Source organism: Pygocentrus nattereri, chromosome 26 (assembly GCF_015220715.1).
Source record: "Pygocentrus nattereri isolate fPygNat1 chromosome 26, fPygNat1.pri, whole genome shotgun sequence".
NCBI classification, from domain to species: domain Eukaryota; kingdom Metazoa; phylum Chordata; class Actinopteri; order Characiformes; family Serrasalmidae; genus Pygocentrus; species Pygocentrus nattereri.
The window spans coordinates 9,161,076-9,187,854 of NC_051236.1; the positions used below are offsets into that span (position 1 = coordinate 9,161,076).

General features: G+C 37.9%; 1 protein-coding gene across 5 annotated transcripts in view; it reads left to right on the plus strand.

Moving 5' to 3' along the window:
- Positions 1-26,779, plus strand: part of LOC108410934 (synaptotagmin-2) — a 78,124-nt gene that overhangs the window by 32,829 nt on the left and 18,516 nt on the right. For 2 of the 5 annotated variants that reach the window (XM_037534978.1, XM_037534982.1), the window contains exon 2: positions 24,335-24,621. In XM_037534978.1, the coding sequence (XP_037390875.1) occupies positions 24,405-24,621 (217 nt within the window). In that variant the 5' untranslated portion in view covers positions 24,335-24,404. Of the gene's footprint in view, positions 1-6,856; positions 7,009-24,334; positions 24,622-26,779 lie in introns of those variants that run through there. The other 3 variants (XM_037534979.1, XM_037534981.1, XM_037534980.1) reach the window with 3 other exon arrangements.

Below are 26,779 nucleotides of genomic sequence, written 5' to 3' on the forward strand. Positions count from 1 at the left end.
TACTGAGCCTCATTTTAACTTGTTTTAAGGACATTACATCAAAGTTGGATCAGCCTGTCGTGTTTTTCCACTTAAATTTTGTGTGTGACTCCAAATCCAGGCCTCTATTGGTTAATAAATTTGATTTCCATTGATGATTTTTGTGTGATTTTGTTGTCAGCACATTCAACTTTGTACAGAACAAAGTATTCAATGAGAATATTTCATTCCTTTAGATCTAGGATGTGTTATTTGAGTGTTCCCTTTATTTTTTTGAGCAGTGTATAAACATTGTATCTTTTGACATAATTTGAAAATGTTACCCTTTACACTGTATGTAAATTACGTGATGAATGGACTAAAAGAAATGACCCAAAAAAGTTAGTTTTTTCCTTCTGCTGGAAGTTTTCTGTTTTTATGAGAGACACTTTCACAGGCAGAGGAAAAAGCTCTTATAACTTGTTTCCAACCTTAAACATTTCAAAGGCTGTTTATTAAAGAATGATGTATTTACCCTAGAGAAAGCCTTGTAGAAGAGACAGAGAGAGAGAGAGAGACAGAGAGAGACAGAGAGAGACAGGGGATAGAGCCTGCAGAAAATTGTTGGTTTGATTTGAGAAACAATCACGCATTGTTTGCTTGCTTGCTAGATGCATTTAACTGTTGATCATTCAACGGTGCATCTAGTCTCTCCACTCATCAGACCTACACACATTAATCCCAGACTAAAATTAGACCATTTCACAGAGTATTGGGTTAATTAGATGGAAGTGAGCTGCTAGAGTCATGCATTATACTCTATATAGGGCAAATGTGGATGTAGGTTATATTATTGTCCTTTTCATAGTGACTTCACACCCTGAATGATCTTATATTCAAGCTAATCTATCAATTTAAATGCATTTGAATGAGTGCAGGCTTAAACCCATCACTATATATTAATGCATCATTTGCACTGTCTGTAATAACATAGCTTATCAACAAATGCTCAAATTTGCTTAAACTGTCTGGTGAAGCATCAGGCTGGCAGCAAGAGCAAAGGTTAAGTTGTGACAATGTTGCAAATTGTGTACATAATAAAACCTGTCATTCATGATGTGAAATGATTCACTGAAGAGAAACTTATGACTGTGATATCTCTATAGTGGTGATGACAGGGGTTGCAATGTATAATGCAAATAGGGTCATTTTATTAAGTCAAAACGTGTCTTATTAGTTTAAATGTTGCCAAAAAAGTGTTTTTTTGGGTATGATTTGCTATTTTGACCTACAACCCCAATTCCAGTGAAGTTGGGACTTTGTGTAAAATATAAATAAAAACATAATACGATGATTTGCAAATCCTTTTCAACCTACATTCAACTGAATACGCTACAAAGATATTTAATGTTCAAACGGATAAACTTTATTGTTTTTGCAAATATTCACTCATTTTGAATTTGATGCCTGTAACACGTTCCAAAGAAGTTGGGACAGAGGGAACAAAAGACTGGGAAAGTTGAGGAATGCTCAAAAAACACTTGTCCTCCGGGCAAAAGAGGAAAAGGACTGTCTGGATTGTTATCAGCGCAAAGTTCAAAAGCCAGCATCTCTGATGGTGTGGGGGTGTGTTAGTGCTCATGGCACGGGTAACTTGCACATCTGTGAAGGCACCATTAATGCTGAAAGGTACATACAGGTTTTGGAGCAACATCTGCTGCCATCCAAGCAACGTCTTTTTCAGGGACATCCTGCTTATTTCAGCAAGACAATGCCAAGCCACATTCTGCACGTATTACAACAGCGTGGCTTTGTAGTAAAAGAGTGTGGGTACTAGACTGGCCTGCCTGCAGTCCAGACCTGTCTCCCATTGAAAATGTGTGGCGCATTATGAAGCGCAAAACACGACAACGGAGACCCCGGACTGCTGAGCTACTGAAGTTGTACATCAAGCAAGAATGGGAAAGAATTCCACCTACAGAGCTTCACCAATTAGTGTCCTCAGTTCCCAAACGCTTATTGAGTGTTGTTAAAAGGAAAGGTGATGCAACACAGTGGTAAACACGCCCCTGTCCCAACTTCTTTGGAACGTGTTGCAGGCATCAAATTCAAAATGAGTGAATATTTGCAAAAAACAATAAAGTTTATCTGTTTGAACATTAAATATCTTGTCTTTGTTGTAATGTATTCAATTAAATATAGGTTGAAAAGGATTTGCAAATCATCATATTCTGTTTTTATTTATGTTTTACACAATATCCCAACTTCATTGAAATTGGGGTTGTAGAACACCCTGAATGTACCTCATAGCTAAATAAAAAAAAAATATCATAAGGCCAAAACGATCTTATCCCAGAACTATAAAACAATGTCTCAGGCATCACACAGAACATTCGCGACCATTTCATGTAGAAATGTTCTGTGAGAGAGACTTTAGAGGCATTAAAGTCTTCAGTCATCTGGCTCCTATCACCACCATTGGTAAGTTTTTCTAGAACAGAACATTTCACACCAGACTACTCAGAATGACTATGTTTACATCTTGAAGATGAAATCATGCATACAATATCCGTAATGGACCGTCTTGCTACCGTCTTGTGGCACCTACCATCCTCGATTGACACAAAGCCTGAATAATGTCTATACTGGATCACCTCTTTGAAGCACTAGTGTAGAAGTGTGCACAAACTAGTCAAGAACATCAAGCATATCTCGAAGACTAAACCTTCAAACAGGTAATCCAGCTTTGCTGCTTGTATTCCTTTTGCCTTGTGTTCTAAGTGACTAATTCAATTGGTGGCAGACCCCATCTGGTCTAGGGTGATTGCACCAAGTTGGCACCATATGGCACCGTGCCAGGAGAGCACTCCACATCTTTTCACCCTCTATCACAAGATGTCGCACACATGCAGGGAGGGATCCCCCCAGAAGAAGACACATGGAGAGGGGAGTGGACATTACTCAAGGGCAGGGAGACGACACTGTTCAACTGTCCGTTCTAAAATACTGATTAAAAAGCAACAGAGTAGTGCAGCATTTCAGGCCAGCACTGATATTTAAATGAACATACATTGTGACATACTTAAATACTTACATGACAAGGTTTCTCTTTATCATTTACAATTAAACAAGCTGTTACTGTGTTTTTAAGACTGATATATGTAAATCATCTCTTTTCTGGTGGGCTGTGCTATATAATATAACTTCAACAGAAATGGCAAGGCTAAGTTGTTGTATGCATTGGTTTTTGTGACATCACAAAAAGGATGAATTTAAAATGGTCAGTTTTTGTAACTTAGTTTTCATGTAGGGACGGTACGATGTATTTAATCGTGTAATTAATGTAGTCAATGCAATTAATAATTGTGCAGTGGAATGGAAAATTGTCCAACTGGGTTTTTTTCCTCCGTAGTATCTAGGTTGATAAGAGAGCTTTCCCATTGTTTGGATCTATAAGCGCTGAACTAAAGGGCTTACATGTTCGATTAATTGCCAGTAAAATTAGGACAGAGGAGTTAACCAATGTTTTGATTTGGGGTTAAGGGCTAATTGTGTGAAATACAAATGTCACTGTAGGCCTTCTGGAAGTTCTAGATACGTCATGGACTGTGAATACAAGCTGTAGTCTAACCAAATGTCAGTCAGTTGTTAGAAATGGAAAACAGTGGCAGTGGCTTTAAAACATGTAAGGTAAAATATACAGTACTATGCGATAGTCTTAGGTACCCAAGACACATTTTCAAAATCTGTTTATTTGTGTAGTATATGTTTATTTACTGAGAAAAGTGTTAATATGTGAATAAACAAAATTTATAGAATATTAATTATATATATATATATATATATATATATATATATATATATATATATATATATATATATATATAAAATAAATAGTTATTTTCTGGATGTTACTGTGTTTACTCATTTCCAAGCCTCTCCTCGAGGGAGTCCAGTATTATATGTAAAAAGTGCAGAAATCAGATGTTTTTTGTTTTGATATTTATGCCCAGCTTCAAGCTCTAGCTTTAAAATTCACAGTTCACTACTTTCAAATATTACAGAGCTTTCAGCAGCTGTTACAAAACTGATATGTCAGGTATGTAGTTTTGTGAGTGACTACAATCGTATGCAGAATGTTGGGTGCCAAAGTTTTATTTCCTACGTGATGCTCTACAGAGATCACACTTATGCACATTTTAATGCACAATTACTGTTTATTGACTGAAGTTCACACATTGGGGAAAATTATAAAGCATAAAATATGCAGAAGTTATGCCACAATTAAAATTTAATGCATTATTTTTTCAGTTCTGCAAATGATTAGACATTTTACACTAAAATTTGCAGAAAAAAACTATTTTAAGCATGTTTTCTGTAGAGGATGTGTTAACGTATTTTAATTTAGAAAATCAATGCCTGATCAACTAGAAATCAATCAATTTAGAAATCACCTGCCTGATTCAGGTCAGTTTGAGTGGTCAGTATATTGTCATATCAACACTTCATAACTCTTTTTTTTTCAGTTATTTATTTTGACGCCATTTCAAGATGAATAGGCCAAAAGAAATTATCCAGAATTTACTGGAATGAAATCTCGTTATATTAATGTATTTTAAAGATTAAGAATATGTCTCTCTCTCTCTCTCTCTCTCTCTCTCTCTCTTTGTCTCTCTCTCTTTCTCACGTTCCCTTCCTTGATCAGTGCTGACATTAAAGCACTTCTCCTGCATCATCAGTTCTCAGCTATGCTAAATCACTGGTCTCTGCAGTCTGCATAGCAACACACTCACTTTCACCATTCTGACATAACAAATGACACAAGAAAATCTCTCTGATGGCTTTAATTCTGCATCTCCGTGCATTTCAAACCTTTAAAATTACCTTCTCTACCCATTATAATTCAAAATCAACAGCATGTTTTACACAATGCCACAAACTTGCTCAGATGTGATGTAGAATTTATCTTGGCTCAGATAATGTGCGGCACAGGACGAGATGTTCCGGTATGCACGTCCTCATTTATCTAAAGCTTCTAGTAAACCTAAATAAAGTATTCAGGTTTAAATGGCCTGTCACTTTTGTGACAAGCAAGTCAGCTACAGCTGCTGCCAAGCCTGCGCCTGCCTCACTCTCCGTTAATATCCACTACACGTCCTGTAGGTTCTCTTTTGGTCACTATTCAGATCACTTTCTGTAAGACATGAATCGCAGTGATGCTTATTACTTGGCCGTTTCTTGCACTGAACTAGTGTAATGTTCCGATTTTATGCACAAGTGTTGCTATTTCACATTATCGACTGAGACAAGTAGACAAATGGGCTCTTAGATTGCTCTTTAGCTCTTTAGTTCAATTTCTAATAGTGTGTGAGAATCTTACAATGTGCTGTGCAGACTGAGTGTAGCTTCTGTTTCAGATGTTTTCTCTAAATTGTGTTGTGTTACTCTTTTCATGCCTGAGGCTTCACTGAAACCCAATTTAGTTGATAAAAAGATGGTAACTGCACCACCTGGACACTTCAACACCTGCCCACTGCTTGCTAATGTGATTTATAAGAAAAGCATCAGTAGAAACATGTGCTTGTCAGAGCTCAGGAAAGATTCACATCCAGGCAGAAGCATTTTAGTGGACTGCAGTGATATGTTCACTGTCTAAAGTAGAACAAGTATCTCCAACATAGTAACTTTACAGGAGAAGACAGAAACGCTCTTAACTTTCAATGTAAGATAATGTAAAGATGTTTTGAGGTTTTACAAAAATGGAGATACATGGTTTTCTTTGCACAGCAATGAGATATATATATATATATATATATATATATATATATATATATATATATATTTGCAAACATTTTAAATGAACTGCATATTCGGATGCAAAATTACAATATATTTGCTGATGTAACACATTGGGTAACAAAATAAAACTATATAAAATAATTATGTATGTTTCACTTTGTTTATTTCTTTCTCAATATGTTAAAGTCAGCAAATAGTTAGAAATTTTGCAGTACAAATTGCAGAAAAAAAATCACGTTTAAGATTGTTCCCTGTAGGCGCTACAATGCTTCAACACTTGGCATTCTCGCTCTGTTAGTATGTGTGGTTCACAGCTTTGTGACTATTGTTCCTCCTAGATTCTTCCATTCACAATAATAGCACTTAGGTTTGACTGGGGCAGATCTAGCAAAAATGGTGGCATCCTGTGACAATGCCATATGACCCATTCTACCTCCAGTGTTTGTCTGTGGAGAGCGCCTGGCTGTGTGCTTGATTTATACGCCTGTGTGCAATAATTAATTCAATCGTTAAGAGGGATGTCGACATACTTTTGGCCATGTGGTGTATAATACTCAATGTTCCTTTGTTATGTTTGCGATGCACTGTAAAAAGCTGACCTGAGATTTTTCACTGTACAGCCTTGCTCTGAATGAAGGAACTGAGTGAGCTTGGACTAAACTGAGACTCCAAAAATGCCATCTTCCCTCTCCAGGTTTGTTGTGTGCACCTGGTCCCTCCACCATCCTAGCCCATTTCAGTGGCTAAACCAGTGGAGCCCCTGAGGGGCGGGGGGGTTTTACATATTGATCATTTGAGATTGTCCTCCAGTACCCATTCAGGGCGTAGCTTACTGCATGCAGCAGTGTGTGAGCAGCATCTTAAATGAGGATAGAGAGAGAGAGAGAGAGAGAGAGAGAGAGAGGTAAAAGTATCAAGCGAGAGTGTGAGTATATGTGAATGTGTGTGAGAGAGAGGGAGAGAGAGGGAAGTGAGGACAGCTAATGAGACAGAGAGAGAGAGCAAGATTGGGCGAGCGAGGTATAGGAATCACAGAAGATAGCTGAAAGAGAGAGGTGTGGGGGGGGGGGGGGGGTTACTGTGAGTGGAAGTGTATGTGAGCGAGCTCTGCTGCAGTGGAGAGAAGTGAGGGGCGCTGCAGTTTGCTCTGATGGAGGAGTCACTGGGGGATGTTACCTCACCATTGAAGCGTTAAGTCCACCACTTGTTTTGGATGGGTGGCTGTGATCAGGAGGACATAACTGTTGCCTGGTAAGGGGGTTCCTCTCTCTTTCTCATTCTCTATCTCTTCGCTTCTCTCCAAACTCTAAGCTCACCTCTATTCCGGCACACAGAGTTGGTTTGTAGCCTTTGAGATTTAGACAGCAGTTCATTGTGAAACGATGTTGCATTTGGTTGTTTAGAAACTTAAGCTAATGTGAAATTGGGCACAGTTCAAAGCCCGAGGCTTACCTCACTGCCTCAGTGGAGAGCAGCAAGCCTATCACAGCAGGTGCATTAGGAGTGACAATGACCGTAATTAATCATGCCATTCACTAATGTGGCTGCGCTGCCATATCTATAATAAGGAGGCTGCTGGAAGTTGAGTCCGGTGCCAGTAGTTCCCACTTCAGTGTGTGAAACTGTGCTATACTGGCTACACTTGCTCTTCATTCATCCCTCTTGGATGAACCACAGTGGAATTTTGCAGTAGTTACAGTAAAACAAGACTCATAAAGCTTATCTGCTTGGCTGCTTCATGCTATCTGTTTCCTGTCTTCTTGTACAGTACATTGTAGATATTGTAGGAGACACTGAAATGGATGTGGTTAGGCTATTTGCTGTGGAGGTGTTGCTCTGGGCTGTGGAGCTGCTGTAAATTGATTGCATCAGGGTCAGCCCAGGACAAGCAGCTATGTAACAAACACTCTAACAGTAACCTGATATTTTGTGTGCTCTCACAGGTATCACTGTGCAGTAGATATGAAAATCCATCACCATTTCTTTTTAGTCACTCTGGTTAAGAACATCTGCCAAACGATTATGTGTAAGCCTCCGTCGCAGAGCGTAAATGATTGTGTTTAAGATGTTAGAACATTTGAGGTACACTGGGCCCCTAGTGATAGAGCAGAACAGCTGTAAGCGTAAATGCATCAAACATGCAGAAGTTAAATCCTGTCAGGGGTTGAATGAAGAAAAATGTAATGTAGCTTCATAGCAACAGAACTGGCCTTCACTCATAGAGCAGTGATCTAGTACTTAATGCTGCCTTCGACTGAAGCTCATAGCTTGGAATTTCCCACGTCTAGGAAAGATCGAGGAAAGATCAAAGAAAACGACCCATTACCTAGGAATTCCTGCTCAGAAAGTCGGGATAGTGCACTAAACTCTGAGCTTAGTCAAGCCAACACGGCTGTTCACACCATCAACATTAATAAAAGACCTCTCTGTGTGAGATTTGCTTTAGATCAGCCAGCGTACATACACAGTAGCTTTGCATAAGTTTGAATAGTTAGCTGAGACCTCTGATAATAGCTTAGCATCACTCACACCAACAAGATTCTGTAATTATAACATGGCCTTTAGACAGCAGTGTTGGCTGTAATTAACTTTGGAACTTCTTCTTCATGAATACTACTATCAGTATATCGTCACTGTCCAAAAATCTGTTTTCACTTATTTTTCTTTCTTTTTACATTTTCATATGTCATTTGGGGGGGCACGGTGGCGTGGTGGCTAGAGCTGTCGCCTCACAGCAAGTAGGGCCTAGATTCGAGTCCCCGGCTGGGCGACCGCAATACTCTCTGTGTAGAGGTTACATATTGTCTGCGTGGGTTTCGTCCCACTGTTCAAAGACATGCAGTCAGGCTATTTGGACATGCTAAATTGCCCCTAGGTGTGAATGTGTCTGTCTGTCTGCCCTTTTTATGATTTTATGATATTTTACACTATGTCAGTGATTCTTCCCCATTAGTCTTGTTAATGCTCGCTCATTTGCACTGTGAAAAAAGGCCAATAATGCCTTTTGTCAAGTATTCCAGCAGCCTTTCCTTATATGAGAGGAGCTAGTCATTGGCTTGGCTAACATGCTGCAGCAAAGCACCAGGTTTACAAATTAGGTTTTGCCAGCTCTCATTGTTCCTGTAACTGAATTCATGGACAGGAATCAGTGCAAACTGGCCAAGGCCTGACCATGCCCTGCCTCATTATCAGCAATGTATACTATCCCTTACAAACCAGTGTTCCCATAAAGTAGCAGGCCCTCATTTTACTGACATTTGACCTCTCCTATTGAAACAATGAACAGAAACCTGTGTGAAAAAAACGATGTTCCTGGGAGCCGCTACATCTCAACAAGGGTGCAGTTGTGTGGATTTCGCCAGCGGTTTGATTCAGACTCATGGTTACCTACTAGCTAACATACTATAATGTTCCACTAGGTCACTTAAGCAGGGAAACCAGTCAAGAGGATCAAGGGGGAATCTCCTTGTATCCACATGGTGTCTGCATCACAAAATAATCATTTTGGTCATTTGTTTCTGAAATCAAAACAGAATAATTTGAAAGTCAGTCGGTCCATGAGCATTAACTTAAAAGATCTGTTATTGTGCCATTCCAGTGGTGCTCTGCCACCACAAAGCTCCTTTTCTTCTGCAGCAAAGAGCTTATTTGACTCAGTGTGTCCTGTATTTGCTTTTAAGAACTCTTGAAAGTTATCCGTTTCCTTCTGCCTGCAGCCCTGAAGCTGAATGCTTTCTATCCCCTGGTGTTTTCCTCTGAGGAGAATAAGACATTGATTACTTTGTGTCTAGGGCTCTCTATACGGATATAACTTGTTTCTCAATTCTATTGCCAGGCTAACCCCACAGTTTATTTGTGTTTTCCCTGCTTTAACATGCTCATTTAATTTATTGGATAATTATCGAGGCCTTCATGACTTGAGTCGGGTGTGTTAGACCAGAGGACATGCACAATTATATAATATATGGAGGTCCCAGGAATAGAACTGCAAATGAAATGGACTTGCTTTGTTTTTCCCCTGACTGCTTCAAAGCTATGCTTAGCTGTGTTCCAACCTTTGTGTTCAAAGCCCCTTTCTGTTTTGGTCCTCAGTTTTTTTTCTGTGTGTATGTACCTGTCTGTAGGAGATTTTTCTGAGGATGTTAGTTTGCATTGTTTTCTGTAACTTGAGTTACCCCCTTGCTACAGGCAAGGGGCAGCAGAGAGACTCTGACGCTGCAGTAATAATTGTGGCTTTTTTTTTCCTTTTTTTTTTTACAAACAAGAGGATTCTCAAGGGTTGATTTGTTCTATCAGAGAAAAAATGTAGGTTTAATGTAGACCTGTCACAATTATTACACAACTGCTTGATTGCAATTGCTCTAGACAATCAAAAATTATTTGAGCTGATCGCAAACATTTTCTGTAGTGGTTATTTTTTACAATCAAGTGTTTAGGTGGCAACAAAGACAAAATGAATTTGGTGGGTTTTCATTTGTTCGGTTGAGGCAAAGAAATCTAAAAAAAGGGAAAAAGTGAAAAGTGTATTTGTGAAGCAGAAAGCAAAAGAATAACAAAAACAACGTCCAAATTTCTGCCTTTGTTAATAAGCAATCTACGGTGGCAGTGAGTGATGTTTGTTTATTTGGTGTTTGTTAATAACATTTTTAGAGGGCAGTGCTGAGTAACATTTGTTTATTTGGTGTTTGTTAGTAACTTCTTTAGAGGGTGGCGGTGAGTAATGTTTGTTTATTTGATGTTTGTTAATAACACCTTTAGAGGGCAGCAGTGAGTAATGTTTGTTTATTTGGTGTTTGTTAATAACACCTTTAGAGGGCGGGCGTGAGTAATGTTTGTTTATTTGGTGTTTATAATAAGGCCTTTAGAGGGCGGGCGTGAGTAATGTTTATTTATTTGGTGTTTGTTAATAACACCTTTAGAGGGCGGCGGTGAGTAATGTTTGTTTATTTGATGTTTATAATAACACCTTTAGAGGGCGGCGGTGAGTAATGTTTGTTTATTTGATGTTTGTTAATAAAACCTGTAGAAGGCAGCAGTGAGTAATATTTGTTTATTTGATGTTTGTAATAAGACCTTTAGAGGGCAGCAGTGAGTAATGTTTGTTTATTTGGTGTTTGTAATAAGGCCTTTAGAGGGCAGCAGTGAGTAATGTTTATTTATTTTGTGTTTATAATAAGGTCTTTAGAGGGCGGCAGTGAGTAATGTTTATTTATTTTGTGTTTGTTAATAACACCTTTAGAGGGCGGCAGTGAGTAATGTTTGTTTATTTGATGTTTGTTAATAAAACCTGTAGAAGGCAGCAGTGAGTAATATTTGTTTATTTGATGTTTGTAATAAGACCTTTAGAGGGCAGCAGTGAGTAATGTTTGTTTATTTGGTGTTTATAATAACACCTTTAGAGGGCGGCGGTGAGTAATGTTTGTTTATTTGATGTTTGTTAATAAAACCTGTAGAAGGCAGCAGTGAGTAATATTTGTTTATTTGATGTTTGTAATAAGACCTTTAGAGGGCAGCAGTGAGTAATGTTTGTTTATTTGGTGTTTGTAATAAGACCTTTAGAGGGCAGCAGTGAGTAATGTTTGTTTATTTGGTGTTTGTAATAAGGCCTTTAGAGGGCAGCAGTGAGTAATGTTTGTTTATTTGATGTTTGTAATAAGACCTTTAGAGGGCAGCAGTGAGTAATGTTTGTTTATTTGGTGTTTTTAAAAAGGCCTTTAGAGGGCAGCAGTGAGTAATGTTTGTTTATTTGGTGTTTATAATAAGGCCTTTAGAGGGCGGCAGTGAGTAATGTTTGTTTATTTGATGTTTGTTAATAACACCTTTAGAGGGCGGCAGTGAGTAATGTTTGTTTATTTGATGTTTGTTAATAAAACCTGTAGAAGGCAGCAGTGAGTAATGTTTGTTTATTTGGTGTTTGTAATAAGGCCTTTAGAGGGCAGCAGTGAGTAATGTTTGTTTATTTGGTGTTTGTATTAAGGCCTTTAGAGGGCAGCAGTGAGTAATGTTTGTTTATTTGATGTTTGTAATAAGACCTTTAGAGGGCAGCAGTGAGTAATGTTTGTTTATTTGGTGTTTGTAATAAGGCCTTTAGAGGGCGGCAGTGAGTAATGTTTGTTTATTTGGTATTTATAATAACTCCTTTAGAGGGCGGCAGTGAGTAATGTTTGTTTATTTGATGTTTGTTAATAACACCTTTAGAGGGCGGCAGTGAGTAATGTTTGTTTATTTGGTGTTTGTAATAAGACCTTTAGAGGGCGGCAGTGAGTAATGTTTGTTTATTTGGTGTTTGTAATAAGGCCTTTAGAGGGCAGCAGTGAGTAATGTTTGTTTATTTGGTGTTTGTAATAAGGCCTTTAGAGGGCAGCAGTGAGTAATGTTTGTTTATTTGGTGTTTGTAATAAGACCTTTAGAGGGCAGCAGTGAGTAATGTTTGTTTATTTGGTGTTTGTAATAAGGCCTTTAGAGGGCGGCAGTGAGTAATGTTTGTTTATTTGGTATTTATAATAACTCCTTTAGAGGGCGGCAGTGAGTAATGTTTGTTTATTTGATGTTTGTAATAAGACCTTTAGAGGGCAGCAGTGAGTAATGTTTGTTTATTTGGTGTTTGTAATAAGGCCTTTAGAGGGCAGCAGTGAGTAATGTTTGTTTATTTGATGTTTGTAATAAGACCTTTAGAGGGCAGCAGTGAGTAATGTTTGTTTATTTGGTGTTTGTAATAAGGCCTTTAGAGGGCAGCAGTGAGTAATGTTTGTTTATTTGGTGTTTGTAATAAGGCCTTTAGAGGGCAGCAGTGAGTAATGTTTGTTTATTTGGTGTTTGTAATAAGGCCTTTAGAGGGCGGCAGTGAGTAATGTTTGTTTATTTGGTATTTATAATAACTCCTTTAGAGGGCGGCAGTGAGTAATGTTTGTTTATTTGATGTTTGTAATAAGACCTTTAGAGGGCAGCAGTGAGTAATGTTTGTTTATTTGGTGTTTGTAATAAGGCCTTTAGAGGGCAGCAGTGAGTAATGTTTGTTTATTTGGTGTTTGTAATAAGGCCTTTAGAGGGCAGCAGTGAGTAATGTTTGTTTATTTGGTGTTTGTAATAAGACCTTTAGAGGGCAGCAGTGAGTAATGTTTGTTTATTTGATGTTTGTAATAAGACCTTTAGAGGGCAGCAGTGAGTAATGTTTGTTTATTTGGTGTTTGTAATAAGGCCTTTAGAGGGCAGCAGTGAGTAATGTTTGTTTATTTGGTGTTTGTAATAAGGCCTTTAGAGGGCAGCAGTGAGTAATGTTTGTTTATTTGGTGTTTGTAATAAGGCCTTTAGAGGGCAGCAGTGAGTAATGTTTGTTTATTTGATGTTTGTAATAAGACCTCTAGAGGGCAGCAGTGAGTAATGTTTGTTTATTTGGTGTTTGTAATAAGGCCTTTAGAGGGCAGCAGTGAGTAATGTTTGTTTATTTGATGTTTGTAATAAGACCTCTAGAGGGCAGCAGTGAGTAATGTTTGTTTATTTGGTGTTTGTAATAAGGCCTTTAGAGGGAAGCAGTGAGTAACATTTGTTTATCCGATGTTTGTTAATAAAACCTCTAGAGGGCAGCAGTGAGTAATGTTTATTTATTTGATCTCAAGTTGTTTCTGTCTTCAGTTAGGAGTTACTAAATATCGAAAACTTGGACGAAAACTAGCTAATCAGTCAATCTGACCACTTTTGGGCTTGGTACTTTAACAGTTACAGCATACAACGAATAAAAAATGTTAATGAATTGTTAACCACAAATATAAAATTGAATGACCGTGGAGGTCCTAGACCTGATTGTATGATAAAAACGTAATGGGCCTTTAATTAAAGTCGTTTTATCTTGAATATCTTTCATTTGTTTCTGTAAGCCTTAAGGGTTTCTGCTAAAAGCACATTATTAAAGGAAAACCCAAAAGTTATATGGCTCAAACAGGAACCAACAAGAACTTAGAGTTCTGGTTCATTTTCCATCTGCTTGAGAAACATCTGGAACCATTGTAATGCTGATTTTATCATCACATGTACTCCGAAGAGTAATGAATATGCTAAGTAGGCTCCAGCTGCAAGTTCTACCACAGATATAGTGGGACACCCTATGTGACCCACTTGAACCAAAACACCTGGAACCTTCAGTGCTGAGTTGATGGTCAATAGCATAGCTTCAGTTTTTTGGTCCAAAAAGAGGTTCCAGTATTTGGTGCCATAAGAAAATGCTTAAATGGTTTTTCGCCTTGTTGTATGTTTTTAAGAAAAAAATCAATCATTGATTCAGAATCTTTACATTCACGTGTCATTTTCAAAAATGGTTCTTTTAAGTGACATCCACTAAAGGCTTTATGGCACCAAAAGTGGTTCTTCTATGGCTCCAAGAACCCTTTCTGGCACCTTTATTTTTAAAAGTAAGCTACTCATATCTGTCATTACTGAGAAGAATATCAGTGTGTAAATGTGCATGTCTGCTCTGCAGATGTCAGGGATACAACCTGGCCAGTTTGGCAGCTGCATAGCCTGATTCGGTCCAATTGTCTTGCTTGCTCATTTAGCTGGAGCTGTGAGATTGCCTGTCTCCTAAACTCAGACAGATCGCTTCTCCCTCGCTCTGTCTCTCTGAGGGAGAGTGAGAAGTGAAAGCTACACTCCCCCCTTCACAAACTGCTGAGGGCAGAGCTTGGAGACCAGTGATGTATTTGAGAGAAATGCTGCTCCAGGATCTTCTACATATCCCATTCGATGCTTTTCCTCAGCCAATCGAATCAGAGCTTACGAGGCCAATAGGAATACACGACTGAGACGAAGCTGAATGAAAGTGCTACATGACTTTTCTGCGGATATTCATGCCACATTCATTGTTTATTCCCATCCTTTTTGGGCTATCATTTTTTTCCATGCAGGGTAATGGATAAAAGCCAAATCCCTGATCTGTCAAAAGCACTTTACATATGACGAGCAGAGTCCAGCGAGAGGCATTCTAATGAGAGCCTGTTGTGACTGATAGAGTGTGCGAGTGAAAAGGGCAGGCTCATCATATTCTCCATGCCGGCAGAATGGCTACAACGATGGGACATTGTCAATCAATACCTCAGATAGAGAGCAAATGTCAGTCTAACTCAGCAGGTGAGCTGTGGGGCTGCAGAGAAGAGGGGCCGATAACAAGCAGTAGGTGTAGAAAATCAATGACACCCTCCATGCGCTTAACATGTAATGTAGTGGAGTTCTACACGTAATGGATGCTAATGGAAAACTGGCTGAAATACAGAGAGATAACCAGACTGTGAAAAATGGCTGGAGGTTGTTTGTTTTTACAAGCTCTTCCATTATAAAGACAAAGTAATGGATAAATGTAGAATCACGACAACTTAAATAATCATGCGAATGCTCAAATAATTCTTTGTGATTTAGTTCAAATTACTTTCTAATCATATTACAGTTTCCTCCCCAAGGTTTTGCATCACTTATTGTTGTTTTTGTTTTTGGCTGGTGCACCTGTCATTATTTTTTGTGGCCGATTTCGATTCTAAATTCTTTATAGCCAAATTGGCAGATGGACTTTTTTTGCTGATTTGATTTTTGGCAGTTTTCCTCAAATGCATTTTGTCACCAGTAGGACTGAAAAATGAACTGTGTTTATATTGAAAACACTCAAAAGAGTGCAGTTTTCCAATCACAAATCGCAAAAAATATAGGTGGCCAGCATCCTTTAGCAGCTGTAGCCAGTCAGCAGCCTGTCCATGTTGTCTACCCTCACACACACATAAACACACACACACACACACACACACACACACACACACACACACATATGTGTGTGTGTGTATATATAATATATATATATATATATATATATATATATATATATATATATATATATATATATATATATCTGTGTGTATAGACAAACACATACACACAGACAAACACACACTAACAGCATGTCATGTAGAAGGGGAACAGAGTGAAGGACACAGCACCTCACACTTTTATTCCCCGCAGGTTCAGCCTAACACCACATGGGTAATATAAATGTGTAGGGGTGAACAAAGTTGAGTCACTAAGAATGTGTTATTTTATATGGTCTTCACAGAAAATGAGCAAAGGAAGCTGAGGTTGAAATAATAATAAATTGCATCCTTTTTTTTGCTAAACATTAAAATTGGGTCCCACAGACCTGAACACCACACAAGGGTTAGAGTGCAAGTTCTAAATTTAAGCTGTATATGTATATGAATTAGGCCAAACGCCCTGAGCTTTGACATCACAAACATAACTAAGTGGCAGTCTGGAGCAATACGTTCAGCATTAAAGTCTGGTAAAACTGCATATCGTCACTGGTAGCTGTACAGGAGAGGGCAACAAATTCCTTACTTCCCATGTAAGATAATGTAAAGATGTTTTATTCTAAGTGATTTTGGAGCATTTCTGTTGGTCCAATCATCTGTTTTTCACAGAAAGTAAAGGACAGCTGCTGAGCATGGATCTTAATTTATAGAAAACAATCACAATTTAAATCCCACCTGCATTACTGGTCAGAAAATCGGAATTATAGATTTTGCCCAAATCGTGCAGACTTTTTTTTTGTTGAAACAATTAGTTTGAACCAATCAGAGTTCTTGTTATATATTGTTATCTCTCTCTCTCTCTCTCTCTCTCTCTCTCTCTCTCTCTCTCTCTCTCCCCCTTCTCTCTTTCTCCCTTTCTCCCTCTCTCATTCTCTCTCTCTGTCTCTCTCTTTCTCTCTCCCCCTTCTCTTTTTCTCCCTCTCTCCCTCTCTCTCACTCTCTCTCTCACTCTCTCTCTCTCTCTCTCTCTCTCTCTCTCTCTCCATCTCTCCCCCCTCTCTTTCTCCCTCTCTCCCTCTCTCTCACTCTCTCTCTCTCTCTCTCTCTCTCTCTCTCTCTCTCTCTCTCTCTCTCTCTCCCCATCTCTCCCCCCTCTCTTTCTCCCTTTCTCCCTCTCTCATTCTCTCTCTCTCTCTGTCTCTCTCTTTCTCTCTCCCCCTTCTCTCTTTCTCCCTCTCTCCCTCTCTCCCTCTCGCTCACTCTCTCTCTCTCCCCATCTCTCCCCCCTCTCTTTTTCTCTCTCACCCTCTCTTTCTCTCACACCCCCCCTCTCTTTTGCTCTCTTGATCTTTCTCTCTCTCAATAATGCAGTTGTGCTTGAATTAATCAATACCTTCATCCTAAAATCCTCCATTAGAGATTTAATACAGGGCTGGCTGTTTTTGTGTCCTCTCGTTGTTTTTTATCCTCTGGCTTTACTGGTTTCTTACTCACTGAAGGCACAGCTTGTACACAGATTTTAAACTAGAGATTACAGTGATCTGATACTGAGCTGATATCAGCAGAAAATGCTCTGACATGGTGTATTCTAGTCTGATTCAGTGCCACGTTACACTAAGAATATCCTTATAAAAAGTTTATGAATGGGTTAAAATGAGTTTATTATTGGGTATTAATTACATCTTAAATACCATAAAAATAACAAATAATCATTTATTATACAACAAAACACATTCAGTGCTCAAAATGAGTCTTTCTGAACAAACTTTATAGCTTTACTTTCCAAGCGAAAGTTATTTATTTATTTGACTCCATCAATAATATTATAATAATGAGCAATAATGACCAGGTTTACTAACTGAAAGTTGGTAAAAGTGCTGAAACATTAAGAAAACATTAGTGTCTCTTTCCATCACATATTTTATTTTTTTTAGTATTTTGCTGTGTATCTCTTCTTTTGGATGACAGCTTGACGTATTCTGAGTTTGCACGACTGATGCTCATTCAGGCTTGTTAGATGTTCTCCTTTGGATGATCTGAGTACAGCAGGTGTGGAACACATCTGTGTTTTTCCATTTCAGTGTATTTTTCACTCTTGACTTTAGAATTGTCAGTGCAGTTTTCAGTTTTTATCATACTTTTCCTCGCTGTTTTTGTCAGATTCATTCAGCCCTACATCATAAGTCCACAAGTTTGTCCCCAAACTGTCATTTGGAGATCTCTGGCTTGAACATAATGTGTGCACATTTGGATTAGTGTCCTAACATTTGTTTTGAAGTAAATCTGAGAGTTACTAGAATGTTCTAGATTGTGCAGTTGGACCAAAAGTATCGATTCATTATAATCTTGGTTTTAAAAGAGATTAAATGATTTATTTTTCTATACGGTAAAGAAAACATACATTAACAAATAAAATCATTCTTTAAAAAAAGAAGGTAGAAGAAGGTTTATTTTTGAACTGAAATTAAAAAAGTCTGAAAAATAAAAAAATTAAAAAGTCTGAAAAAAATTAAAAAGCTGGATTTCTTTTTCATGTAACCTTTAACCCCTTAACATTCCAGGCTTATTACATACAATGGCTTATTTTTTCAGCAACTACAGGGACTTGAGTGTAAACTTACTAAGCTATTCGTAGGTTATGGAAGTGTGTAATAAACAATGCTAAGAAACATTTTAGAATTTTGAAGAATTTTAAACAAAGAAAAGTTATGACAATTAAAATGAGACAGAAACAGTGGATCTTTGTTTTTTAGTTTTACGTCACTGTTCAAATTTAAGCAGATTTGTAACAATGACCGTAAGCCTTTTTACAGAAAGGTCATTTTCATCTGTTCCACTCATGCACATGTTCAGAGGACAATGATTTGATCTACTGAGACTTTTGCACAAACTGGTGGACTTCATGGCAGCTTGAGTGCACGGTGTCATTAAAGCAACAGAAGGACAGGCCAAATATTAAAAATCTATAATGTTACAATTTCAAAGATTCTACATTTCAATCAAATTGCTATGCTGATAATATAATTTGTGATGAAAAAACTATGATTAAATTAGAAAAGAATGCCAAACAGAAGAATTTTCATGAGGGGTCCCAGACTGTTGGACCCTACTCTGAGTGATGAATATGAACTTGTAATGGAGCTGACTGGTAGAGAAGAGAAAGACGAGTAACCAGAAAAATCTGGTTTAACAGTATAGATGAATGTGGTCTCACCATTTGGCAAGAAACAGATCACTGTTGCCCTTTTGGTGTATATGTTATAACTGCCTATTAATTATTTATAAGGTGTTTATGATCATTAACCATTTTAACACCCTTTATAAAGCAGTAGTCCTGATTCTCTAAGAAATGTATCCCAAAATATTGCTTGGCGCACAAGAATTATTAATAAGAATTATTTTGCTCATATCATAAGAGCATCACTTTTATCTAACATTAACAGAGAAACAAAGAGTAGCTCTCTATATATTTGTTTAATTCTGTTTGTATAAAATCAGTCAGATTTTGCATGTTTTCTTTCATCTGTGAAAAGCCATAGAACAGCTTCAATTAAATATAGTTCACTATAAAGCTGAGTATCAGTATCAGCTGATGCTCAAGATTTCAGCATCTGTATCTATATTAAAAATGATAGTCATATCTTGCCATCTGTACTGTAAACAGGTCAGCCTGTCAATATTTAATACACATTAACTTACATTGCGCTGCTTATTATGTGCCTGGGTCCTTTGATAGTTGATACATAAATCAATAAAACTTATTAAAGCAATTCCCTCTCAAGTCTAAAGAGAACGAACGTGTAATTAGGAGTTAGCCATTAGCCCTGAAACAATAACACAATCATTCAGTTCTGCCCGCATTCCTGTCAGCCTGCAAATTTCAGATTTATATTTCTTATTAACTACCACCTCTCTAAGCCTCTGCTTAGAGATTAAGAGGAGTTAGTGTGTTCAGTAGGGAAAAGAAACCAAGCACTGATAGCTGGCAACTTAGATTGATGTTGTTTAGGAATATTTTCACTCACTCTAGTCAAAGAAATGGCCAGGGTTATAAACGTACAGCTATTTTCACAGACTAAAATTTTCTCTGACACACCTTGTTCTTTATTTTTGGTGACATATAGATGATCTTAATAAGTGAAGATCAGTCAATATTTCATTGGTTTAAGGCATTGTAGATTTAGAGTAGAGTCTCCAGTTCAATACTAGAGAAACTTTGCTTTTTATTAAATAAAAATATCTTTCAAACAATCTTGAGTCAAACTACAATTCTTAACCTTGTATTTGTCACTCAGTGGCCTGGTGGACCCACCACATTATTGTTCAGCCAGAACAGTTTATGTAATTATCCGTTTTTTTTTAAATATCATAAGTGCCCAGTGTAGGGTTCTACATCAGCAGCTGTAGCCAGTCAGCAGCCTGTACATGCTGTGCACACACACACACACATATATTTTATTTTATGTCTTTCACAGAAAATGAGCAAAGCTCACAAATCTGGGTTTAGAATAATAATAAATCACATTTTTTAATTTCGTAAACATTGAAAATGGGTTCCAAAGAGACCTAAACACCACACAAGGGTTAAGATTCCTGAAAACACCTCTTGAAATGAGGCCTGGAAAAAACAAAACAAATTGTGTTAAGGTTTTGGGCCTGTTAAGGGGCAATGTGAATTGATATTCTTTATGAATATTTTGGCACATTGATCAGTAACTATTTTATGTTTCAAACAAAACAAAACAAAAATGTATATGTTAATAAACTACTTTATTAATTCCAAAGAGATGGAAGACATTGACTAGTCCAGATGTGTGTGTGTAACGCGGTTGAGCAACGATGAGGCGGACGCATACGCTGAGAGAAGCAAGATTTAGTAGGGGCAAATCCATAATCACGGTGTAAACAGTCCAGGGTCAAAGAGCCAACATTGAGAGATTGAGGGACAGACATTATGAAAAGGAACACAGACTAGACAGACAACAGAGGAAACAACACCATACAAAGACCAGCCACTAACAAGGGAAAACACAGGGCTTAAATACAAGAACAGCAAGGGTTAACAAGACACAGGTGAAAACAATCAAGGGTGGAGTCTAGAAACAAGGGGGCAGAACAGGGAAGAATCAAAACAAGGAAGCATATGGACAAGACCAGAGGTAAACAAAATCACATGGAGGGCTGGGAGGGGCCAATCGTGACAGTATGAGGTTAATCAGCTTGAAACATTTCAAAACTGCACAGTGAGAGAAGACAACTTTACTTATTTTAAGGATGATGTGTTTCAGAATGTTTGTAAGATTATAAATCTAGATGTTTCAGTTCTCCAAAAAAATCTGATTTGCTTTTAAGAGGTCTGTATAATTAGCCAGTTTGCCTGAATAAGATCATTGTAAAAGTTTCCAGCAGATGCTTCTTATAAGATAACCCTTTATTAGTCCCCCAAAGATAAATTCACAATTGTCTACAGACGGGCTTTGGTAGCAAGCAACTGTTCTAGTCCCCCAAACAGGGGCTCAAACCCTGGATTACAAGGCTGATGCTCTGCTGATTGAGTTATCAGGGCTCTGTTCATACATATAAATCTAGTTTAGTCTGTTTGTCATTATTTGAAAATGTGATATGTATTGTTCAAATTTCATTTTTTACATTATATTCCAGATTCCAGAGCACCTACTTACCAAATAAACAGAACATTTGGTCAGTGTACTCTGGCCAGGAAAAGAACTGAACAAGTGAACAAATGAATAGTGAATAAGGAGAACATTCTAGATTCTCCCAACTTACTTTACTGAATAAATCACTTTTTTGTGAAGACCATATCGTCGTCCTGACATCTCATGATGAACATAACGAATTCCTAAAGAGTGAGTTCAGTATTCAGCCTGTGTTTGATGACTAATACACGTCCATAGTAACAACACTAGCCTGCAGTATAGACTCTGATGTAATTACAGTACTACTAGCTTCTGTCTACCAGCACCAAAGGGCAGCTTTACTAAAAAAGGCGTTAATTATTGACAGCCTACTGACGCTTCACGCTAGTGGGGGGTGGCCAGCTCAGTGGCTTATCTGCTAATAATTTGCATGGAAATTAACACACAGGCACTACTTTGTAATTAACATATGACCAGCGTTAAATAAACCCCTTTTTGGCTAATGTGCTTTTTATACAGAAGCTCATTTTCCAGCATCATTTTCTCTGTTTCAGGTTCATATTATAACTCATTAAGTGAAAATTAGAGTGCATTTTCTTGACATTTTGATTTAGTGAGTCAAAATAGCTATTAACCCCTAAACAATCCAGGTTTTTTCTCATGCAAAGCTTATTATTCAGTAACTACAGGGACTTCGATGAAAACTAATGATGCTATTCTGAGGTTATAGAAGTGTGTGATAAAACTTGTTAAGGTTTTGGGCTTATAAAGGGGTTAAGTGAAAAAAGGCTTTTACCCGTTGTGATTATTTTGGCATATTGATCAGTAATTATTTTAGCTTTCTGTTTCCATTCATCACTCGAGCTGAGTTTTTCGCCGAGTACATTTAGAAACCATGTAATATTGTCAAAACCCTGTTTAATTTGACTGAACTGCATGATTTGGAACTTGTGGTGAGCACAAACCTCTCAAATGCCTGCAGTGCATCAAAAGCTGTGACAGTTCTGCAGCAGAAGCCACAGCAGGCGCAAAGTAACAAAACATAAATCTGACCCTACATCTCCAAAAGTTAGCAGATACCTACTCGTCTACTGTTTTCTAAAATCAAGGGTATTACTAGGGAGTTTGTCCCCATTCAGTGCAGTAACAGCTACTACAGGCTTTACACTAGATGTTAGAACATTGCTGCAAGGATTTGACTGCATTCAGCCAAAAGAGCATTACTTAGTCCAGGTACTGATGTTAGATGATTACTTCTGGATCACTCAAATTCATCCCAAAGGTGTGGGATGGAGCTTCGTCACTCCAGAGAACGCAGTTCCATTGCTCCACTGTCCAGTGCTGGTTCATATGGTGTATGTAGAAGCTAAATTTGCTGAGGTGCATCTCTGAGGACAGTGCTTGACAGCAAATGTTTATTACGTTTATCGTGCTGACACTTAACTTTTTTTACTTGTGATTTATCAGAATGTTTAGCTCTTTGTGTAGAGCGATTGATCCAGCCCATTTAATGACTGGTGGAATACTGGGATTATCTAAATTCACAGAGAACTCTTATCTGGGTTGCTTTTGTCATGTGAGGGCTTTGTGATGGTGCAGCTTATCTAGCCTAAACCTCTGAGAGGGTGGCAAGTTCAGCATTTTAGGTCCTTGGTTCTTTCAGACTGGAATCAGTCTTGGAGAACTGGTCGGTTTTGATGCCTCTTTGTTGCCAAAGCTGTTCTATATTAACCTGTAGTGTTTCCCAGATCTTCCCAGACTTTTCCACAAAGGTAATTGAGGTGTTTTTGTCCTGGAGTTGTGTTTTTTGGTGCCACTTTATTTTGAGGGGTCCTTTCTAGATGAAACAAACACTCAATGGACTCAAAAACATATGAGGGTAAGGATTAGGTTTTGGGTTGAGGTTAAGGTTAGGCTCAGGATTAGGGCCAAGGTGAGGGTTAGGATTAAGGCCAGGGTGAAGGGTAGGATTTGATTATGGTTGGGTAAGGTTAGGTTTTGTGTAATGGGAGTAAGATATTAACAATACATCTACTTAATGTAAGTAATGTATCAACAGAACATCTACAAGATATTTACTTCAGGGTATTCAGATGCTGCACTACTGCTGCTTCACTCATATGTTGTTGATGAGTTTATTAATCATCTACAAAGGACCAAATAAGGTGTTACCAGTTTTTTTATTTATGTCTCTTGGTAATACAGGCTGTAAAGACTGGACTTTCACAGAAAACATATGTACATAAACCAGAATAATACATAATAATGAATTAAATGAACATCAGTAATAACATTAATAGAATCACTGGTCTTAATTTTAGATATAGAAAGTCATTTGATTAACTATAAAAGCTGTTTTACGTTAAATGCTGATTTTTTTTTTCTCCTAATAAGCTATAAAAAACCTTTTCATTATTCTAACTGCTAAATATAGTTGGAAAAATATAATTTTCTTTCAAGGAACTTTTTTCCCCAAGGCTTAAAAAGATTTTTAAAATTAGAAATATGGCAATCAGTGCAACTTTCTGCTTTTTGCCTATTACCACTGTTGTAGATATCTGTGTATCTGAATATGAAAGCACAATTTATGCCTCTTTAGAGTTTGTTTTTGCTTTGTTTTATTTCAGAGTGGTAAATTAATAATGTAGAGCGTCTAAGCAAGGGTTTATTACCATGCCGTTCCCACCTCCTAAGACAAATATTTCTCGCTCTCATGGTCGGCAAACTCCATCCTGTTATGCGTCTCTGTGTTTTCCTGCAGTGCCTTGTCCCTGTCATTTGTCTTGTGTGGCATCCTTGGCTAGCCTGAAGCCCCCGATGCTGCGCCTTCATTTCTGCTCCCATTGTTTATATGCAAAGCCGCCTATTCAGTTATTAAAAAGAGCCTTCTTTCCTAGAGCTGCAAGGCCTTAACCACATATATTTTTTGTGTCTTCAATGTATTATTGATTCAAATTCTGGACACAGAGCTTCTTGTAAAATTAATGTTTTCTCCCCAGCTGTGTTCTGCTCATCTGTCTAACAGTATGGACACCATAGTCTCAGTGGACGTGGACCACGGTGATTTTAACAAAGCAATCATGTTTTGTGCTAAGGGTCCCCATCACATCAATCTTTTCCTTTTTTTTTGCATCACAGGTGCCCTTGCCTGGTGGGTGAGTTGTATTTTGGTGTGTTCTTGCAGGGACACAGTGCCTAGCTGCACATCATGAAGTGGAACCTGTTCAAGAAGAAGCCTGAGGCCATGGTGGGCCCTGAGCCCACGGGTCTAGGGGGCACCCACCCGCCCAGCACCATGACCATGGCTCCTGTCCCTGCCGTATCCACCACAGCAGACAACTCCACCGAGTCTGGAGGATCTTCCATGGATGACATCTTTGAGAAAATCAGGAACAAGTTCCTCAACGAGATTGAGACGATCCCATGTAAGTCCAGTCAGGGTGGAGTTGTGCAGGGGTAACAAAGACATGAAGCTAATGTAAAAAAAACCTGATGATGTGATGTAACTTGATTCACATGTGGAACTGATGCATAGTTGTATGCATTAGTTTGCACACCTCCCTCCTGGTCAAATTACATGCTTTGTTGATTTTCTAAATGAAAATAATTTAACACATTCTCTACAGGAAACGTAAACATGGCATTTTTATGCACAATTCTGTGCACATATTCTATTTATTTTCTGAGTTTAACATGTTGAAAGAAAATAGCATATAACAAATTATACAATTTATTAAAATATTACTTTTTTTTCTCACTATGTTAAACTCATATAAATCATATCAGCATATAAACACTAATTGTGCATTAAAATGTACAGTGTTAACTTATTTTCACTTGGAAAGTCAACAAAATGTATATATTAACCAGGGGCACCAAAATGTTGTATTACATCAGCATTTCTTTTGCATTACTTTCCAGAGTAATACTGAAATACACATAGTACGTGTAAAATGAAAGACTACTTTGCACATGTATAATACAGTCAGTTTTTCTAGAAATGATGTATGTGCTCATTTGAGTCAAGTAAATTTTGCACAGTTAGACAACAACAAGAAAAAGTCACAACTGTGTTGTTTTTTTTTTTGTATTTTACTGTTTTGCACTGCTTGAAAGCTGTGAAAATATTTCTTGACAAATGAACCAATAGAAAGTTTTAAAAGCAAACCTTTGAAGACCTTATATGTAGGCCCACTACATTTCTATGTTTCTTAGTAATTATGTCATAGTAGGATATGCAGTCTGTAGGGAGGAGTTACATTACCAAATGTTAAGTTAATATAAGCTTTATTGTTGGGGGACTGTGAGATTAATACCTGGCAATGCCACAGCCGTCGATGTCTGCAGACCAAGTGAGCATAATTGGTCTGACTCTCTCTGGGTGGGAATCCCTCTCCCACCATGTTGGCTAGTGTTATGCTAACATAATTGGCAGTAAGCGTTCTCCTCTGAGCGTCTTGAGTTGGCCAATGAGGTTGCATTAGTGGCAGTTCATAAAGACAGTGTCATGGAGGAAGCACATGCTAGCCTTCACACTCCTAGCTTAGTAGCACTGCCTGATCAGAGGGGAAAAATCACTTGCAAGTGAAATTGACAGTGACTAAATTGTAGAGAAAATGTGAAAAAAAAAAACTGTGAAGAACCCATTTTCAGTCTTCTATAAAGTTGTCATTTTGGAGATGTGAGGGTTTCTTAGGATAATGATGAAATGCTTCTTGCTCTGCTGGATCCAATTGTTCCTTTGTTATGACTACCAAAAAAGGAGAAAACTAGTATGGATATAAGCTGTACCCTGGACGGACAGCAACTCGAACTTGAGTTGCACATTGACTTAAAATTCAACTACGACTTGAAAATTCAGCCTGAGGGAAAAAACAGAAACAAAAAACTTATTTAGGACCACCAAACTTTCTGCAGTAAATGAATAAAAGCTTAAGTTTCCAATTTTATGTGCATGACTATCAGTTTTGCTGCTGTCACACACAGTAATTACAGCGCTGCTCCTGTGTCAGGTTTGAATAACCTTTTTAGCAAAACTTTCAATCAGACAGAATGAAGCACAACATGCATTAAAATTGATCTTCAAAGGTAAGAGACAACAACCTGTGTAGTTTCAAAGCAAGTATGCTAAGGATAATTTAGCTGAAGCTGTGAGCTAATCTAGCTTCCTTTAAGACTTGATCAAATTAGATTAAAGCTAGACAGCATAATACCTATAAACTGCAGGCCAGTGAACCATTTCAATTTATTAGCACATCTGTCTTGACTTCTTGGACCTGGCTTTGTGGAACCTGGCAGGTTCTAAGTGAGGGTTTACTTTAGTACAATGGCCACAGCTTATAATGACACTAAACTAAAATTCACTACTAGAAACTCAATTTGCACTCACACCCCAGAGACTCAAGACTCAACTTAGACTCAAACTGCAGTGACTTCAGACTCCAGACTCTGCATCTTGAGTATTAGAAATATACCTGGATAAGGCCAAACTGCATAAAAATGCAAGTGTAAACACATCCAAGTTGCATTTAAAGCAGATACACATCCAGTCACTCAAACCACTGTAAGAGGTGGTCTGAGACA